At 49.2% G+C, this 21,219-nt stretch overlaps 1 protein-coding gene across 1 annotated transcript in view; it reads right to left on the bottom strand.

The window, feature by feature from the left end:
* Window positions 1–21,219, bottom strand: part of LOC147748826 (PAN2-PAN3 deadenylation complex catalytic subunit PAN2-like) — a 771,836-nt gene that overhangs the window by 104,491 nt on the left and 646,126 nt on the right. Inside the window, exon 18 of the mRNA XM_086928597.1 lies at window positions 6,928–7,021. Coding sequence (XP_086784723.1) covers window positions 6,928–7,021 — 94 coding nt within the window. The remainder of the gene's footprint in view (window positions 1–6,927; window positions 7,022–21,219) is intronic.

The raw sequence follows: 21,219 nt of genomic DNA, 5'->3' as shown, positions 1-21,219 counted from the left end.
CAGGGGAGAGGGGTGTAACCACCCCCCTTCCTGGTCCCACCCATGGGCAGGACCTAGTCGCGTACCAGCCCCTTTCTTTAGAATAAAGGTAGGAGCGGGACCCTTCCAAATTAGATCATCTTTGAATCCTGAAACTACTTTCTACGAAAGGAACTCAAGACTTCTTCTTAAGATTTCTCCCTTGTGACTAAGGAGTAGTCACCCTGCAGCAGCAGGCACCACCTAAGTATCTTGTGGTTTGCTGAAACGTCCTTCCTCCGGAACCAGACTGCCCAGCTCGACGAGACCCGGACTCCCTGCCCTCTCTGACCTCAACCTGCCTCTACAGCACAGCTGAGACCCGTAGGTGTGACGAGACCAGAGGACCCGGCGATCATCAGGACCAGCACAACACTGAACCAGCACGACCACCGAGGGACCCTCGAGTGGGTGCACTGGGGTAAGAGAAGCCCCAACCCCAAGCAGCACGAGCTCCGAAGACCGGCCCCCAGCATCCACCAGATCTGCGTGGGGCCCTTTTGCTCCTGGGTTGCTGCTACGTTGTCCGGTCACTTGCCCGTTGGCTAGTTACCCTCCAGACGACGACCTACGTTGTTTTCACCGCTGGTCTAGCTCCTCTAGACTGGCCCTAGTCTCCTCCTGAAGGGGACCCTCCTCGGACCCTCCTGGTCCACTCAAGACGCCATTTTGTGTCGCCACGTGGGCTTGCCGTAGCCAAGGCTTGTTGCCTCCTTTACCGGATCCAGCATCGCCAGCAGCAGACATCCGACGTGGGACAGCTCGCAGACCTCCAGCCTGGTCGACATCATCGCCCTGGTCCGGGCAGCAGCAGAATCCAGTGTCACCTCTTCGCCTGGCTGAGTGACCTCGTCCGGCGCCATCCTGGTGCCCACCTAATCACTGGCTAGTGATTCAGAACTTGGTCCCCTCTGCTTACAGGTACTCTTCTTCAACTGATCCAGTCCTTGGATCAGCCCGGAACATCTTCACTGGTCGGCTGCCAGCAACTTCCACTTCAGGCTCCTGGTTCGTCAACGAGGATTCCCGACGACACTTGAACCCTATGCAGCTGCAGCCCCTGGGCTAGGTAAACCGAGTACCACGGTGCTCCAGCGTAGATCCCCTCTCTAAGTGTCTAGATCCACTTTCGTTTTTGACCTACCAAGTCGGGTTCGCCCGAGAACACTAACTCTTGCATTTACTAGCATCCATAGACTTTGTCCCGCATTACGCGTGAGCGTTTCCACTCTGCACACGACGTCCCTAGGCCTCCTCCTTCTAATCCAAGGGTTCAGCATTGTAGGTCCAGCGTTTCTAAAGTCTCTGAGAGTAGTATTTACCTGCTAGTAATTTCGCATTCCACTTCCAGAGTATATGGTTTTTCGTGCCCCTCGGGCATTTGTGTAAATTGTGCGACTTTCAGTATTTCTTCAAGAGCTTTGTATTGTGCTTAGCGCCCTGTCCTCATAAAGAGTCCAGGGCTGTTGTGTTATAATAAATATCCTTTTATTTTCATAACAACTTGTGTGGTGTCCTTTCACTTGGTGTTCAAGGGGTATATGTGATGGTATAACAGCTGGCTTAACACGCCCTCTAGAGTTTAGCTTAAAGACTGCTCTTGTCCATGCTACTAGGATAGCTGGTCTATAAGGTTGACTTACAACCAATCATCAATAAGGGTTGTTTGGTATGATACATAATGATCACTAGAATAGTGAGCACTGCATATCAGGCCAACTTCACACAGGCGGTGGCAAACAGATCTACGTCTGGAGTCCCCCACCTTGCGAAGACTTCTCCTAGCACTTCGTCGTTTATGACCCATTCATGCTTTTCCTGAATCAGTCTGCTCAGTGCATCCGCCTGAACATTCTGCACACCTGGCAGATGGGTAGCCGTTACCGTCAGTCCTCTGGCCAGAAGCCAGTGCCAGATCGCCTGCGCCTCCTGCGACAGAGTGCGTGATCTCGAGCCCCCCTGCTTGTTGAGATAATACATCGTGGTCGTATTGTCCGTCTGTACCAGCAGAGAGTTGGTCAGAAATGACAGATGAAAAGCTTTCAGTGCCAAGTGAACAGCTCTGAGTTCGAGGAAGTTGATGTGGTACGTGGACTCCGACGGAGACCACATCCCTTGAATCTGTAAGTCTCCGGAGTGCGCTCCCCAGCCGTGGAGAGACGCATCCTTCACGATCGTCTGTGCAGGAATGTCCTTGTGGAAGGGAACCCCTCTGAGGAGATTCTCCGCTGAACACCACCACTTCAGAGACTGAAGAGCATGCAGAGACAGTCGTATCCTGTCGTCCCAAGAACCAGTCCTCTGATACCACTGATCCTCCAAGCACTACTGCAGTGGTCTCATGTGCAGCTGTGCGTGAGGAGTGAGGAAGATACGAGAGGCCATCGACCCCAGGAGAGAAGACACAGTCCTCACTGTTGTAGATGGAGCGGTCATAAGAGCCTGAGCCTTCCGAAGGAGTGATAACCGTCGCTCCTCCGAAGGAGACACGCTTGCTGACAGCGTATTGATGGAGGCTCCCAAGTACTGTATGCATTGGACCGGAGTCGGGACAGACTTGGACATGTTGATGTGCAACCCCAGCTTATTCAATAGAACGCACGTCTTCTGGAAGTGTGCTTGAGCTTCCGAGAAGGAGGAGGCCTTGATCAACCAATCGTCCAGGTACGGGTAGACAAACACCTTGTTCTTCCGCAGGTGTGCCGCTACCACTGCCATGCACTTCGAGAACGTCCTGGGCGCAGACTTCAGCCCGAATGGCAGTACTGTGTATTGATAATGATTGGCGCCGACTTGGAATCGCAGGAACTTCCAGTGTTTCTGTGCAAGGGGGAAAAGGAAGTACGCACCCTGTAGGTCTATAGCACAAAGCCAGTATCCCTGCTGCAGCTGAGGGTAAATCTGCTGCAACGACAGCGTGCGAAATCTCTCTCTGCGAATCCACTTGTTTGCTTGCTGCAAGTCCAGAATGGGCCTGAACTCGTTCTCGTCCTTCTTGCGGACAAGAAAGAACCTTGAGTACAGTCCTCTTCCCCTTTGAGGCCGAGGTACGTCTTCTATCGCCCTTTTCCTTAATAGGATGTCGGCCTCTGCCTGGAGCTCTCGCAGCTGAAACTGCGAGCTCACCGGCGGAATTGCTGGAGGCGGCCTGGTGAATCGAAGACTGTATCCATTGCAAACAATATTCAGCACCCACTTGTCCTGAGTAATTTTTCTCCACTCTGCCAGAAAAAATTGAACGCTTCCCCCCACCGGAGTGGGTAACAGATGTGGGGGAAGAAGACGCTCAGGACCTAGACCCGGCCCGGCCTTTGGTCGCTGTTGCGGACTGTTGGTTTCCTCTGCCCCTCTGGCGCTTCTGGAAGGGCTTCCAGAATTGCTGCTGCTGTCCGGAAGTCTGCCCCCGTACCTCTGCCTGAGTTTCCGAACGGTCTCTGGAACGGGCGGTAATTCTTCTTTTTCTCAGGCTTCTCTAACCCGACCGCCGTCAGGGTTTCGGCTTCTGCCTTGATACGGGCCATCTCATCGTCCGCATGATTGCCGAATAGGGTTTCCCCCGAGAAAGGCAGCCGCTGTTGCGCCTCCGGTTTGAGTGAGGTGAGGCGAAGCCAAGCATGGTGCCGTTGATTGATGCCATGGCAGTATCCGTGCGCTGCCAGAAGAGATACATCAGCAGCCGCGTTGATGATCTGGTTAGACACCATCCTCCCCTCGTTCAATATCTCCAGAAAGTCCTCTTTCTTGTCACGAGGGAGGAGCTCAGCGCACTGCTGGAGGGACTCCCACAGGGCATGATCATATCGCCCCAGCAGAGCCCCGGCACTTGCAGCCTTCATGGTGGTAGATGCCGTCCCACAGACCTTTCTGCCCGCCAAATCCAGCCACCGGCTGTCCTTATCAGGCGGCACTGTCGAAGAAGGAGTGGTGGCATGCTGCTTCTTAGCCGCTTTCACAATCACGGAGTCTGATGTTGGGTCCATTCCAAGGAAAGCCGGGTCAGATTCCGGAGCCCGGTATTTCTCGAGGAGCCTGGAGGGGGCTGCCTTCGTCACCGCCGGAGTGAGGAACAACTCCTTGACGGGCTCCTCCAATCCAGGTACCAACGGCAGCAGCGGTCGAGACAAATGTTTTTTGTGAAGTGTCTAGAAGATCACGGACGTCGTAGGTGTTGGCATGGTCACTGTGATCCCTAGCTTAGTCGCACCCCTCAACAGTACTTCCTGGAAGGAGACGATATCGTCCACGGGCGACACCCTCGTCCCTGGAGACTCTGACATAGTTGATGAATATTCCCTGGTGGAAGAGCCCGTGCGGGATCTGCGCCTCCTGTGGCGTCGTCTAGATCGAGATGCCGACCGGCCACAGCTGCGCGATCTCCCTCTCTGGCCAGAGCGGGAGCGCGATCTTCTCGGCCTCGGTCGATCCGCAGGCTTCGCAGGAGCGGGCGATGTCGGCCTGGCCGGGGCCCTCGGCCGAGGTGTCCCCTTAGGAGGAGTTGGATACCGTGGCAACGAGGCCGTCCTGGGTGGAGGCACAGGTGGAGGAACGGAGGGAAGAGGCAGTGGTTTCTGAGGCAGCGGTGACCGACGAGGAGCCGGCCCACGAGGTGGTGGTGGTGGAGGAGGCGGGGTGGGGTTCCGCAGAGGCGGACTGTTCGGCAAAGGAGGAGGAGTAGGTGTCCTAGGTTTAGTAGGCGTATACACCACTGAGTACACCGAGCCCGGTGACTGTGTCTTCTTCCTTGGCGACAATGGCGAACCAATCGGCGACCTCCTAGCATCAGGACTCCTCGTGCGCTTCCTTGGCGTCAAAGAACGCCTTCTTGACGTCGAGGAACGTCTTCTCGACGTCTACCGATAGCGCCTCCTCGACGTCGACCGGTGACGCCTCCTCGACGGCGAACGCCTCCTCTTCGGCGACGGCGAACGGCGGTGACGCCTCGACGGCGAGCGCCGATGCCGGGCCTTCCCATGACGTCGATGACTCGACGACGACGATGCTGTCGACGGTGGTCTGTTCAGCTCCTTCGATGCCGAACGTCGACGCCGCTTCTCCACAGAGCCCTGGGGAGATGGGGAACAGACCGTTGTCATCCCCCCTCGACACCGCAGTCAACTCTGGCGGAGAATGGGGACGCTTGCTGGACTTCCTGCCCCTGGGGAGCCCCCCAGAGGCCTCAGCATGGGCAGATGAAGCATGCCCTGACCCACCTTGTGCCTTCTGACGTCTCTCTTCGAGGCCTTGGAGCCTGATCTTCATCCTCTCTCTCAGGGTCCTGGCAGAGAGGGTCTTGCTGATTTCACACTCCTCTGGGAGGTGAGAAGAGGGGAGGCAGACGATGCACACTCCATGTGGGTCGGATTTGGCCTTTTTTCTATTACACTCTGGGCAATTATCAAATAAGCCAGGCATTTTGACAATATAGTGAAGAAAAAGGGCTTAGTACTTAACAACAAGCACTACATACAGGATAAAGTGAAAAAATCACCAATTAAACCCTTGAAAGGGAGAGCTCAATGCTCCAGGGTCCGGCTAGCAGGAGCTGGAAAAAAGAACTGAAAGTAAAAGGGACCTGCTGTGCATTCTGGGATCCTGAGAGAGTTCTGGAAAGTTTTCTTAAAGGCACAGTATCCTATTTGAGCCACATAATGGCAGCCTATGGGGCCTGTCTGTCCATACCTTCCTCTCTATCATTCCAGAGGCTTTTGCTGGTAGAGGCAAGTTTTCTCTGTGAGGAAACTGGGCAAGCTGTGCTGTTTGTGTGGTTGTTTTGGTGGAATTTCTAGTTGAAGTACTGGACAGTGTAGCCTGTGGATATAGGCTGCATTATCTGTCTTTAAATTCTCTCTTAAGTGTCTTTGCAGTTCTGCTTTTTTTGACAACTTAAGAGATTATTTTTGATTGCTCCGGGGTCCACGCACATGAGCGGGACTATTCACTAGATTATGACTATACACAGAGATCCCCTACTACAAAACTCATACATCATAAGGGTTGTGTGGACTTGTACAAGGTGCCCATTTTAATTAGTGGATAGCATATACCAGGCCACCCTCTCACACCCAGCATCTATATTTTTGGTGTTTCAGTGTTTTGTTTGCAGGGGAACACGAGACAGACCTCGTAGGTAGACATTTTAGGGTAGGGACACAGCAGAGGTTGCATATGCTGTGGCACCCCAGGTGTAGTTCGCATTACCCTGAGGACAGAAGTGAAAAGGAGTTCTTGCCATGCCTCAGTCCACTTCTTGAGAAATGCCACAAGGTGTGTTGACGAACATTTGAGGATATGGGCCCAGTTGAGGGTCTCCGGAGGTGGCGTAATGTTCAGATTTGATTGATGCAAGAGATTTCTGTCCTTCTAAGGAGTTGCTGTAATGGAATAAAAACCTGGTTGAGGTTTCCACTCTTGAGTGTCCAAGCTTGAAGGTAGAAGAATACAATCTAAGTTGGAGCCGTTGTGCTGCTACATTTTATAACAAAGGAGGAGTCATGACAAGCCTTTCAACTTCAACTTCTTCGAAGAAAAACAACTAGCAAACAAAGGGCCCAACAGATTGCAAGAGTAGGCATAGCCTGTGTATCCACAGGCACATGGTTGTATATATCACTAAGTATCAACACAGAGGGGATACCAAATAGACAGGACATGAATATCTCTTCAGTCTTACATGAGAGTTTGGATTAATACCCCAGTACCTCAGACCCAGACACAATATGTCACTGTATTATTGAATTAATCTCGTATTTCCTAACTCTAAGCCATGTGCCTTACAGCATTGGGCTTAGGTCCTGCCTGCTAGGAGGCTGGGGACTGACGCAGAAGGCATGTGGCATTAATTAAGAGGATAGGCAATGTTACAGGTGGAGCCTTTGCACTTGCTTCATAATATTGATGTTCTGTACTAACCCAGGAAGTACCAGGCCAAGAAGCGTAGGGAAATCATCCTTTTCCGTGGCATGTGGAACAGATACACCGTGTCAATCACCTGCTCTTTTGGAACCTGAAAAATGTGGAAAAACAATTATAAATTACTGCAGGGCTAGGTCTATGGAACTCAGGTCATCAAGTTAAAACTGCATGTAAGTGAGAGCTAAGCGATATGTGAACCAAACAAGGGCTTACAAGGGTAAAATGTGCAAATGAAACCTGCCCCCACACACATAAGGACCATGAAAATTTCAGATTCATCCCCAAGCAATATTGCACCTTTGTGTCTGCACAAGTTTTTTAATCTATATTGGGTCCAATTCCTTTCTTTTGATTGTGTATTGTTAAGTTCAGGATTTCTGTATTCAAACCCAGAAAATGCTTAATGTAAGATCAGAATAAGTTACTAGTCTTCAATAATACTCTTTCCAGTGGATACTCTGTTTAACTGCAGATTCCTCACCTTTTGAATTCCTCGAGGCAACAGACTGGCTCTGGAAACTTTTAAGCAATTTCCTCCATGTGCAGACAGGTTGAACCATTGAACACCGTGGCAACCTCGTCCCAACAAACACTGAGGCGACCTCATCCTGATACTGTAAGTGATGACAAAGGGCCTTATATAGGGACCACTCCTGCAAGATTAAGTCAGTTTACGATAAGGCATTCCAAGCCCTTAGACGAGGAGCATCAATAACAGATTACAAATCAGGATAGTGTTAAGAATCTAACATGGGACCTTATTAAATCCAGGAAGTCCACCCCACAGAAAGAGGGAGGGAAGAAATGTGGGGAGTAACCTTCAGGTAGAGCATCCACCAGAAAAGGCGTTACAGAAGATATTCGACTTGTTGTTTTGTAGAAACGTCTAACCGCAGATTGCTCACCTTTTGAATATATACCAAATCAATACCTCCCAAAATGTGTCGTGTCTGAGGAGTGAACTTCACACCTGGAAATCGTGCAGGACTGAGCATCTGCAAACCTCTGAATCAGGACAATAATTCCTGGTGACGGTGAGGAGGGGTGCCAAAGAAGCTTTCTGGTAGATGTCCAGCACTGGAACAACCCTAGTTAAGGTCCTAGAGGCAGACTTATCCCTAATAGAAACAACTTTAATGCCCTCAGAAGGCTCTTTCAAAGTCAAGGCATAACACTTTTTATTGCAGAGAACAATCAATGTGGATCAGGTCCATTTTTGAACTGCCTTTCCCTTCTCACCAGAAAACTCTATTGAGTTGGTCATCCACACAGTGCTAGTTCAATTGATGTAAAAGCTAATGGCTTTCTTGAGATTCAATCAATAACCCTTCTCCTCTTTACAGATATGCAGCAGAGAGGAAAAAATGGGAAGGATGATAGACTGTGCCACATGGAAGGCCAACACCACCTTTGGTGGAAAGGATGCCTGGGTCCAAAGCACCAGCTTGTCTGGAAAGAAGCTGGCATATGGTAGTTGTACTGACATGCATTCAGTTCATGGACATTGCAGGCAGAACTGATTACAATGATGAAGACAGACGTAAGATTCAGACATCACAATTAATAACTGTGCATTGGCTTGAAAGGCAAGCCACTAATAAAGTTAGAACCACGGTAAGGACGTCTATGTAGGCTCTTTAAAAAACATATAGAGCTGGTGAGGTAAACAGGAGGGACTGGTCAAACAAACTGAGAAAGACATAGTGGGTTGGGCCAAACAAATGTACATCAGAAAGTTTATAGACTTCAATAAATCAATCCTTTAGTCCTCGCACCAGGGCTTAAACTTAGTCAAGGGTAAATCAACTTTATAAACGGATGATGCACTGCCAAGATGACATCCACCACCTCTAGAGGCAGATCAAAACCACTCGAATGGTTCTGCATAATCTTCAAGCATGGATGTATAGGTCATGGAGAATTGAATGAATAACCCTGTCTTATTTCTGTAACAGCAAGTCTTCACCAAGTGGCTGACTGAGCCAAAGGGGCAAATTATCAGGCTCAGCAGCTCAGTGTAAATCACTCTCTGAGCCCAGCTCGGGGCTATCAGAAAGATCTGAACCCAGTGTTCCTGATCTTTGCAGAATTCAAGGAAGTGGCAAATGGAGTGGGCATGGGTAGAAGAGACCAGAACCCCACATAAGGTGGAACAGATGGCAGGGAGCCTGGATTCTGAAACTCCAAAGTGCAAGAGACTCAACAGTGAGTGTTCTCAGTGACAGCAAACAGATCTACGTAAAGACACACTCCACTGAGCAAAGATGCCTTCAGAAACCACTCGTTATAGTGAGTCTGCTGAGCTTGTCTGCCCTGGCTTTCAGTGATCTTGAAAGATGGTTGACATGAAAGCTCCTGAATATCCAGCCAGTGCCAAAGTTCCAGTATCTTCTGTCACCGAACCTGCTACCCTTCACCGGCCTGCATATTGCAGTTGCGTTGTCCTTCAGAATTTGGTAAGGGCTGCACTTTATGAAAGAGAGAGAGCTGGATGGCGCTCAACTCAAGCAGGTTGATGTGGTACTTCTACTTCAATGGAGACCAGAGGCAACTGATCCCCGCCTCATCCAGGTAGGCTCCGCAGCCCAGATCAGATTCATCTGTCACCACTCTGAGCTGTGTTTAGGGTGGGGAGAATTGTCTGTTGTATGTCAGGTCGGCGTCTTTAAACATATATTGGAGGTCCCACGTTGCCACATTTGAGCCATGGAAACTGTCTGTGAGGCACTGCAAGTGTTAATAATCCACTGAAGGAGGTTTCACTGGTGAACACACATGCTAAAGACCATAATGCACCAAAAAGATACACAATACTAGGTGACTAAGAAGTCTCAGAATAGTCCAGGGTGAGACCCAGGACTGAGCCTAAAACATTGGGATCATATCCGGACTGTCCCAGACTCCGTGCTGGGGCATTAAGGCTCTGAACGCCACTGTGTCCAGAATTGCCCGTATAAAGGCAATTGTGTCACTGATGGAGAAACACAGGGATGAAAGCAGCAAGATGGTCATTTACAGGTTGGTTTGTGACTGACTGATGAGCTCTTATTTAACAACCACTTGTCGATGAGCGGAAGGCCGGCTCTTTCGAACCGCAACGATGGACCTCAACTACCACCATCACCCTTGTCAAAAAAATTGGGGCTGAAGTGACCCGAAAGGGTCAAAATAATGAAATGAACTGTTCCTTTTCATTGACAAATCTGAGGAAACACCCGTGGCACTAAAGCAGAAAGGACATAGGCCAAGGACGGCATCTTGAATTCTTCCTTTCGAAGGAAGGCATTCAAAAATCATAGAGCCAAAATAGCCTGAGCTTACTATCCTTTTTGGCGCAAGAAAATAGTTGGGATTGCACCTGCTGCCTCTATCCTTTTCATGTACTCCCTCAATTGCCCCCTTTGGCAGCAATGACTGAACCGTTGTCAAAAATGGAGGCATGTTCTTCCAAAGTCTAGGTGAAACAGGAGGAACTGGGCGGTTGTTGACAAAAAGGGGAGGGTGTAACCTTGACAGAAAACCTGCAGGACCCACTGGTCTGAGGTAATTGCACGACAGCTGGGCTGGCAAAGGTTCAGGGAGCAGGTCTCCAGATCCTCGTAAAAGGTGTGTTAAAATGACAAGAGAGTGTAGGATTGGTGCTTCTTTACAGTTGCACGCCATCAAATCCATAGGCAGGGCAAGGTGTCTACGAAGTCCAATGGTGCCACCTGTCTGCATGCAAAAGCAGTTGCTGAAAGGTTTCCAGATCCTGTAAACTAGGGGAATTTTACTAAATAACACAGCAGCCAATCAAAACATTGCAATAAGAAAAACTACACATACCGAGACCCCCTGTACTCCACTCTCTCCACCAATCAATCAATCAATGGGGTCATGCTATATTATATAAACCAAAGTCACAATAATAAGAAAACAAGTTACTTACCTGTAACTACAGTTATCCAGTATTGGTATCTTTTATAGATTCACATGCCTGAATCATTCCCCGTCGTCGAGGCGTGAGTCCCACGCTAAAAATATATACAATAGCAGTGCCTAAAAATGTCTTGTAGTTGGCTGGAAAAGACTAAAAGGCCTAACTAGGCCCAAAACTTAGCAGCCTATCTACCTCATTATGTAAAAAAGACCTGAAATAGTAGCCTCAGCCAATCAGCTGTCCTCACCCTCTAGAACCTTCCCAGCCCAGGCAGTTCTCCTCAGATTTTCCCAGCACAAGTGAGAAGTAAGTATCCATAAAAAGAACTGCCCTGCCGGGGAGGAGGGCGGGTGCATGTGAATCTATGAAAGATACCAATACTGGATAACTGTAGTTACAGGTAAGTAACTTGTTTTCTTATCCAGTATTGGGGTATCTTTCATAGATTCACATGCCTGAATCAGAGTAGCAAACAGTGACATCATGTATGTCGTTAGAGGAAGGTGGGAGACAAAATAAAACATTTCCATCCCCACACAATCTGGAAGGTTATAGAGCACAAACATGTTTACATAACATATGCATTAAAAACCTTCATATAGTACATTATAGACTAGGTCAGCATTTGAAAAGATTAAAACATTATAATGAAATACATATGCTTAAAAACAGTTAAATTATGAAGAAAAAACTATAAAAAGTCAAACCTTAGTGAAGGAGATGCTGCAGCACCGCTTCCCCAACCCCTGTGTCATCATGAGTTGCCGACTGCAGACAGTAGTGCTTCGTATAAGTGTGCACACTTTTCCACGTAGCAGCTCGGCAAATGTTCTCCAGCGTCACTCCAGCGAAAAGGGCCATCGACGCTGACATCGTTCTGGTGAAATGTGCTTTAACCTTTCTTGTTAAAGGTTTGTTAGCCTTTTCGTGACAGAAGAGAATTGTAGATGACAACCATCTAGCTATAATCGCCTTTGTTACAGCTTGACCCAAGGTGACTGGACCATAAGCAACAAAAAGCTGACTAGATTTGCGCATGTCTTTTGTTTTTTGAAGATAAAACTTAAGGCACCGTTTCACATCCAAGGAATGTAATACCTTCTCTGCCGGAGTTTTAGGATCCGGGAAAAAATTTCTGAGCTTGACAGGCTGATTGATGTGGAATTGGGTCGGCACCTTTGGGATGAACTTTGGATTAGTTCTAAGCGTCAAAAAGTCTCTAGAGAATTGTAAAAAAGGATGTGTAATCGTGAAGGCTTGTATCTCACTGACTCTGCGGGTTGAAGTGAGAGCTAGTAAAATAGCCACTTTCCAAGTTAAAAACTTTAGCTCCGCCCTGTGAATAGGTTCAAAAGGCCTTTTTAACAGTTGGGACAGAACAATATTGAGGTCCCACTCCGGAGGGGGCGAACTGGAGGAAAAGGTCGGAATAGCCCTTTAAGGAATTGTTTGATCAATGATGATGAACATAATGATGGTTCGTATAAACTCTTCCTGAATCTGGATATTGCTGCCAGATGTACTTTAATGGACGAGAAAACCAGACCTGCTTTAGCTAAAGAGAGTAGATAAGGAAGGATGTCCTCATGTGGAGCTTGGAGTGGATGGACATTATTTTCTCCACACCAGGAACAGAATCGCTTCCACTTAAAACGGTATGTCTTGATGGTACTTTGCGCACAGGCTTGTGATAAAATCGCCCTGCAATCTGTGGAGATGTTAAGATCCTTGAACTCTAGGACGTCAGGAGCCAGGCGTGCAAGTGCAGCGATTCAGGGTCTGGGTGTCGAATCTGGCCTCCCTCCCTCGTTAACATCGACACCGTCGGCTTGAGACGAAGTGGAGGCTGCTGAGAGAGCTGAAGGAGTTCTTGAAACCAATACTGTCTTGGCCAATTGGGAGCAATGAGGATGAGAGTGCAATGTTCCCTCTTCATCTTTTGCAGTATCCTCGGAATGAGAGGGATCGGAGGATAAGCGTATGCAAATGTTCCGGACCATCTCATCAAAAGGGCATTTCCCCTTGATCCCTGTTGAGGAAACCTGCTGGCGTAAAACAGGCATTTGCTGTTCTGCCGGGTAGCAAACAGATCCAGCGTTGGTGTTCCTCATGCTTGAAAGATCCTCTCCACTTGATGTTGCTCGAGTTCCCATTCATGACAGCCTTTGAAAGCCCTGCTGAGGTTGTCGGCTAGAGTTTTGGACACCTTGCACATGTTCTGCTCTGAGGGATATGCCGTGGTGTATGACCCACTCCCACTTTTCTTGAGCTTCCAGCGAGAGGGAGAGAGATTTTGATCCCCCTTGTTTGTTTATATAATACATGCTGGTGGTATTGTCTGTGCGCGCCAGGACTGATGAATTCGCAATCCGTGGAAGGAAAGCTTGCAGGGACAGAAAGATGGCTCTCAGCTCCAGGCTGTTGATATGCTTCTGTTGATACTGATGAGACCACGGCCCTTGAATCTGAAGGTCCTGGAGGTGACCTCCCCAACCTTCCATGGAAGCATCTGTTGTCAGAGTGAACTCTGGTATGTCCTGGAGAAATGTGAGGCCTGGTGTCAAATTGTGTGTCTTCGACCACCAAAGAAGGGCTTGCCTCATCTTGGAAGTTACTTTTATGCGGTCGTCGAACGACCCGTCCGCTTGCTTCCACTGCCGATGTAATTCTTCCTGCAGTGGCCTCATTCTGAGTCTCGCCATGGGGATGAGACTGATTGCAGATGAGCACATCCCTAGAAGGGAAGCAAATGTTCGGACCGAAAGAGACCTTCTTGCAAATATTTGTTTTGCCAGGTTTAACAGTTTGGTTTGCCGCTCTTGAGTCAAGAACGCCTTGCACTGGCATGTGTCCAAAATTGCTCCCAGAAAGGTTAATTCCTGCCATTGTTGGAGCTGAGATTTGTTTGCATTGAGGGTCAGTCCCAGATTGGAGAACAGAGAGAGGGAACTCTTGACCACTTCCTTTGTGGAGTTTTTCGATGGTCCTTTTAGGAGCCAGTCGTCGAGGTACGAGAAAACTTGTATTCCCTGTGACCTCAGCATGGCCGCTACCGGGGCTAAGCACTTGGTAAATATTCTCGTTGCTGATTTCAGGCCGAATGGGAGCACTTTGAATTGAAAGTGGACGCCAGCCACTGCAAACCTCAGATATTTGTGGTGTTTTGGATGGATAGGGATGTGAAAGTAGGCGTCTTCCTGGTCCAGAGAAGCCATAAAGTCCCGTTTGTTGAGACAATACAGAATATCTGTTAGTGTGACCATGCGAAAACTCTGTTTCTTCAGATATTTGTTGAGCTTGCGCAGATCCAAAATCGACTGCCACTCTCCTGAAATTTTCTCTACGAGGAAGAAGCGAGAATAAAATCCTTTCCCTTTCTGAGTGGAGGGAACTCGTTCTATCGCATTCTTGTGTAGCATCTTTAAGGCCTCTTTGAACATTAAGTGAAGACGAGGGGGAGGGGGACTCCTGGGCGGCACTATTGGTGGTTTCTGCAAGAACTCCAGAGTGTGTCCATTCCTGACAAGATCCAGGACCCACTGATCCGAAGTTATTTTCCGCCACTGTTGGTAAAACGCGGAAATCTTGGCGTCCACGGGCAGGGGAGGATGAATGACTGACGTCCGGCAAAGCTAATTGGCGCTTGTTGGAATCACGCCCTTGATTGTTCGAGCGCCGTTTCCCTCCCTGATGAGAGAAACCACCAGAGGCAGGCTGTCTGTAGGATGATTGATAGTACGATTGTTTGTACTGCGACTGGTTCTGTCGATTTTGCTGGTTGGAATAGGTTCCCTTGGAGGAGTAACCACGGCCCCTTGCCCCTCTAAAGGATCCTCTCCTGTATTGTAGGGTACCTAGTGATTTGGCAGTGTCCGTATCCGTTTTGATAGCCAGCAAAGCATCATCGATGTGCTTGCCAAAGAGCGAGTCCCCATCGTACGCCATGTCTAAAATCTTTGTTTGGACCTCAGGTCTGAAGGAGGTAGCTTTGAGCCAACTCGGACGCCTGAGGACTGCTGCTCCCGCCATTTTCCTAAAATTGGTGTTAGATATATCAAGGGCGCAATCAATGATCTCCGATGCCACCCTTTCTCCCTCAAGTATGATTTTGCGCGCCTCCTGTTGGCGACCCTCAGGGATGAGATCGAGGAATTCTGACAGATCTGACCACATTTGTCTGTCATAACGGGCCATAATTGCTAACGAATTTGCTGCCTTAATGGAGGCTGCTGCGTTTGCAGAAAACTTTTTCCCTATAACATCCAGTCTCCTGCCTTCCTTGTCAGGTGGCGTTGAAATCGGAGCTGAAGGGTTCCTGGACCTCTTTTGTGCCGCTTGAGATATGACCGAGTTCGGTCGAGGGTTTCCTGGTAAACAATCTGGAGTATCATTTGGCACGCGATACTTCTTCTCAATTCTTGGAAGAACTGCCGGAATGGAAGCTGGTGTTTTCATGATGTTGAGGCCCTCCTTCCATATGTAGTCAATAATCGGGATAGCCCTGGTAATCTTTCGATATCCCTCCTTAAAGTCATGCAAAAAGCAGTCAGATAGAGGAAAGCAGCCTCGCTGTGTGGCAGTCAGAGATGATCAGCTGTGGCATCTACTTCACCCCCTGCCCTGCCAAGCAATCACGCTGGGGAGGGGTGATTGTGTGCAAGAATGAGCCTCACAGGGGGCCAGGTGTTGCTCAGGCCATTGAGACATTTTCACCTCGGCCCCCCTGGGGCCACGCAGCCCTGAAACAGTGTGTGAGAAGTTGGCCTGGTATATGATGATCACTAATTCTAGTGAGCACCTTGTACCAGTCCAAACGACCCTTATGATGATTGGTTGTAAGTCAACCTTATAGACCAGCTATCTTAGGGGTAGCATGGACAAAAGCAGTCTTAGGCTGAACTCAAGAGGGCATGTGAAGCCAGCTGTTTTACCATATGCAATCCTTTTAACATTAAATGAAAGGACACCACACAAGTTATATATTATAAAATATATGCATTTATTACTAGAATAATCCCCTATACTCTTTATGGGCACAGAAGCACAAGCGTTAAACAAAGAACTTCACATAACATACAATAAGCTGCACAATTATTTATAGGCCGGGTGGCCACTCAAACCATATTTTAAAAAAGTGTTATAAGTACCACGTCACGAACAATGGTAAGGCCTAGGGCATCGCTGGGCCTACACTGGACTAACTAAGGTTAGGACATAAGAGGCCCACAGGATGCGGGTGCAGTGTCTATAGGCAACCGCGTTTACCATACAAGTCAATGGTGTGTAAAAATTAGAAAGTTATAGGTTTGGGAGTCTTCCGACTGGACTAGAACTTAGCCACTTGAAACTAGGGATGTAAATCACTACAGGGGCACCGGAGTACCCTCGTAACCTCACCCACAGGAAGCGGGTACATAGGTGTCAAAGTGCGTCGGGTTTCTTCGTGAAGTTCTGTGGAGCCTGGAGGAAAAGATGCTACAGGCGACCAGGAGAGAAGAGTCCGGTTGGATCCAAGGGTGGATCGACGATGTAGAGTACCTGAAAGCAGAGGGGACAGAGTCTAGGTCACTAGCCAGTGACCAGGATGGAACCAGGCGATGTCGGGTTGCGATCAGGTGATGTCGAGTAGTTTGTTTCCGCTGCCACGTGGACCAGGAAGTATCGACGACGACCAGAAGTTGAACACGGGCTGTCCCACGAAGGCTCTCGCTGTCGGCGGTGTCGGTTCTCGAATCAGAGTCAACAGGCCTTGGCAAATGCAACCCACGCAGGACTCTAAGATGGCTTCTGGATCGGACCAGCAAGGTCAGATCGGTGGCTCCTCTTCAGGGGAGCTAGGGCCAGTCTGGAGCAACCAGACCAGCAGTGTAAATTCGAAGGATGGTCGTCACAGAGGCCACTAGCCAACGGGCAAGTGATCGGACAACGCGTCGAGCAGGAAAAGTGCAAAAGGGCGCCACGCAGCACTCAGTGAGTGTGGAGAGGTGATCTTCGATGCACAGGCTGCTCGGGCTGGGGCTTCTCAATCCCCAATGCACAGCTTCGAGGGTGCCTTAGGAGCTGCACAGGAAGCACTTCACTGGCTTCCAAAATGGCCGGTCCAACGTCTCACGTCGCCTCCACGGGTCTCAGCTTTGCTAGGACGGTGGATCGGGCTGTTGGAAGTCTGGGAGTCCTGGTCTTGTCGGTCTCTGTCGTTCGAGCTCCGGCGGGAGCAACGGCAAAGAAAACCTTTGAGCGCTGATGGTGCCTGCTTGCAAAGGGTGGCCACTCCTTGACCACAAGGGAGATTCTTCAGTCTTCTACGTCGAGTAGGAAGTCGAAGGGTCCAGAGTTTCGTATCAAAGTTTCAGTCAGGATGATCTAATGTTTCATGGCACAGCTCCTACCTTTATTCCAAATCTAGGGGCTGGATCTCCTGCTAGGTCCCTCCTATGGGCAGGACCCAGGAAGGGGGTGGTTACACCCCTTTCCCTTTGTCCAGTTTCGCGCCGGAGCTGGGGCTGGAGTGCCCCAGCACCGGTTTGGACTGGACTTTGCATGGGACGCCTTGTGCGCCCCAGGCAGTGTCTAGTTTCATTCAACCCTCCCTGCTACAATCCACTATCTCCTGTCTGGGGTGGTGTAACACCTCCCTGTGACAGGAAACCTTTTGTCCAGGCCTCCCCTGCCGGAGTTTCGGTCAGCAGCAGGAGGCCAGACTTGTGTCTGTGGCAGCAGCATCCATTTTGTGATGCTGAGGCGCTGGTTAGATTTAACCACGTTTAAGGAAAGTAACATGTCTTCTCCCTTTAGAAGGGTGGAATGCTACTCCGTCGCCAGGACTGGCGAGGGGGTAGTATTCCAAAGCGTATGACACCTTACACGACATGTTTTGATAAAGCCAAACCAAAGTTAGCAGTGAACCGCGAGGTTCATAATGCTCTTAAGAGTATATGGCATGGCAATATCCCAGAACAGCTATAAGGACATGGTTCCGAAAGTTGCAGACAGGCTCAGCTCATGCTAGAGCACCAGGTATACAACGTTTACAACAAAGTTTTTACCACGCACTACCACTACAACACAGGCATTACCACGCATACCATTACAACGCATTGTGCTGGGGGGCGCTCTAGGATAGGGAATAAGTATAATTTTATATCCAACACCTTCCCTAGTGTCCATGGGGACTGGAGTTGGAATATAAAATTATACTTACCACTATCCAGCACCTCTAAGCGCTATGCGTTGTAACGGTATGCGTTGTAAATACCGCGTTGTAATGGTATGCGTGGTAAAAGTATGCGTTGTAACGTCATACATCCAGAGCACCATCTCACATAAAACCAAGCACTCTGCCTCCAGGATTGTTAAGGCCTGCCACAGGAGTGACTTATAGGTGTATATGTGTCCAAATTTAGGTTTAGACATAGGTATACTATATCTAAGCAAGGGGTGATTACACCACCTTGCCCCAGCTGAGTGATCAGCCAGTTGTGTCATTTTGGATGGCCAGCCAGGGGTGGCAAAATATATGCTGCAGCCACTGGTAGGCCTTGGATGCACCTATGCCCTGGGTACCTAAAGTACACTGTACAGGGGCTGATACCGTGACCCAATACCCAATTGGAGATGTACCTAGGGTACATGGAGTCCATTTTAAAGAGAGAGCAGATAGCCTGGGGACCTGATTAGCAGGATCCCAGGCCAACTAAGTCGAAAACCAGCTAAACACTAGCCAAAAAATCTGGGGTAGCCATAGTCAGGTATCCACCTTCCTACATAACCCCCCCCCCCCCCCCCCCCCCCCCAAACGAAAGGAGATAAGGCTATCCTTGACCAGGTAAGCCTATATTGCCTAAGTGGCCATATAAGGAAGTACCTGCACTAGCATGGTTACCCCCTGTCTCATGGTCCACTAAGCAATCCCTCACCCTAAGGGTATCAGAGGGTCTCCACCATAGGGAATCTCAACATGTGGTGTGTTTTGGCAAAGTAAAAGGCTGGTGTGGGAATGGAGTATTGAAGTGAGGCTCCACTAATGTAGGGCTCAGCTTCCTCCAATCACTATCCACCATGGATGCCTTTCTTTCCAGGACTGAGTTGCACTGTGCTCTCAGGGTCAACCTCTGGCTGCCTACAGCTGGAGGCTGGGTCCCTTTTGTTGGCTTACTGGAGACACAAGTCAGGTTTGGGGCCTTTGGGTCCCAGGTTTGGCTGTGCCCAACAGAATCCATCTGGGGGAGGCTCCTAACTAAGTGTAAGGGAGATCCCTCAGGAGTTTTTGACTTTTCCACCTTGCTAGGGCTGCTAGCTTTGGTGCCCCTAATCTGCTCATAGGGTGGTTTTGTGGACAGGGGGCCCTTTGGGGTCCACCACTGGCCTCCCTGACCTCTGCAGCCCTGGGCTGGCTGAGGCAGGGTAGAGAGGGGCAGGTTACCTGCTCCAGACTGGGTCCCACCTTGGAAGGGTCCACTGACATCAGGGGCTCTGCCAGGCTAGGCCTGACTACCTCTGGGGCAGTTTCTTCACAAGGGGTAAGATCAGTTCCCTGAGGAGGCTGATCCTTTCCTAACGTCTGGGGGGAGGGAGATTTCTCTTCCTCCTCAATGCTCTCTGTTTGTGTGGAGTGATCCATAGTTTCAGGCTTCACAACACATGAATCTGTTTGAGTTGGGGCTGTGGCCATCACAGCCCTACCAACCTTTTCAGGAAGGGACTCAGCTTGGGTTTGGGCTGTTACCATCACAGCCCTGTCAACCTGTTCAGGGAAGGAATCTGCTTGAGATTGGGCTGAGACTGGCACAGCCCTCCTGACCTGTTCAGGGGGGACATTTTGGACTGGGGCTGTGACCATCACAGCCCCACTAACCTTTCCATGGAGATTTACCATTTTAGAATGGGTTTCTTGTTCTACCTCAGCCCAGGCTGAGATCTCTAGATCATTCCCCAGTAGACAATCTACATGCAAGTTTGATGACACTGCCACTCTCTTGGGGCCAGTGACACCTCCCCAGCTGAGATTTACCACTGCCATTGGATGATCTTTCTGCACTCCATCAACGTTGGTCACCTGGTATGTGGCTCCATGTAAAAGTTGCCTTGAGGGGACTAGACTCTCAGTCACCATAGTTATGCTAGCCCCTGTATCTCTATAGGCCTCAACCTTCAAACCATTGATGAGGGGCTCCTGTCTGTACTTGCCCAAAGTGTTGGGACAAGCAGTGAAGTTGGCAAACCCCATGCCATTTTCACAGACAAGAGTAGCTGTGGTAGGGGACCTGGTTAGGCCAGAGTCCACCTGAGTTCCCCAAGTAAACCGAGCCAAATTTTTGGGGGCACTCCCACCACCTGGGGGATTACTACTAGTAGTAACAGAAGGTGTTGGAGTATTACTTGGAGTAATATTCTCCTTATTGCTGGCCTTAGGGCAACTGCTGTCAGTCTTCCGATGGCCAGGCTTTTTACAAGCATGGCAATAAGGTTTCTTAACTGTAGAGTATGTGCTTTGGGACCTACCCCCATCTTGGGAATTTTGGGGCCCTGGGGAAGTCTTGTCTTTAGATTTATCCCCACCTTTCTCTTGAGTCTTGGAATTATCTATCTTTTGGTCACCACCCTGATTCTTAGGCCTAATCCTGGTTCTGACCAATTTGTCTGCCCTCTTACCCAATTCTTGTGGAGAGGTCATATCTGAGTCCACCAGGTGCTGGTGTAAAAGCTGGTTTTGACAATTACTAAGGATCTGCTCCCTCATAATCAAATTATACAATCCTGTGTAGTCATGTACTTTGCTGCCAAGCAACCAACCTTCCAGAGCCTTAGTAGCACAATCTACAAAATCAGTCCAGTCCTGAGTCTGAGCTTTCTGGGTATCTCTGAACAACCTGTATTCTTTAGTGGTTAGGCCAAACCCCTCAATAAGAGCACTCTTCAGGACAGTGTAGTTTTTAGCATCCTCAGGTCTAACAGTGAGGAGCTTGTCTCTTCCCTTTTTCTGTAAAGGAGAGCCACAAGATTGCTGCCCACTGATCTTGGGGAACCTGCTGTACCATGCAGGCTCTCTCCAGAGCAGTCATCCATTTGTGGATGTCATCCCCAACTCTGTAGGGGGGCACAATCTTACTCAGGTTTCTATGATCATAGGACTTGTCTTTATCCTTAGGGATACTGCTGCCACCAGTGGAATCTAATTCACTTAACTTTTTCTCACTTGCTAAAGCAAGTTTAGCTTGGGCCAGGGCTATCTCTTCTTTCTCAATCTGAAGTTGGACAGCTCTCATCCTAGCCTCATGTTCTCTTCTCTGTTCTGGAGTTATCTGGGAGAGAGCTGGGCAGTTGAGGAGAGGAGCTGCAGTGTCCCAGGGGTCTGTTCCTGTATACCAAAT

This window comes from Lissotriton vulgaris, chromosome 1_1 (assembly GCF_964263255.1).
Source record: "Lissotriton vulgaris chromosome 1_1, aLisVul1.2, whole genome shotgun sequence".
NCBI lineage: Eukaryota > Metazoa > Chordata > Amphibia > Caudata > Salamandridae > Lissotriton > Lissotriton vulgaris.
This window is presented reverse-complemented; position numbering and strand designations above follow the sequence as displayed.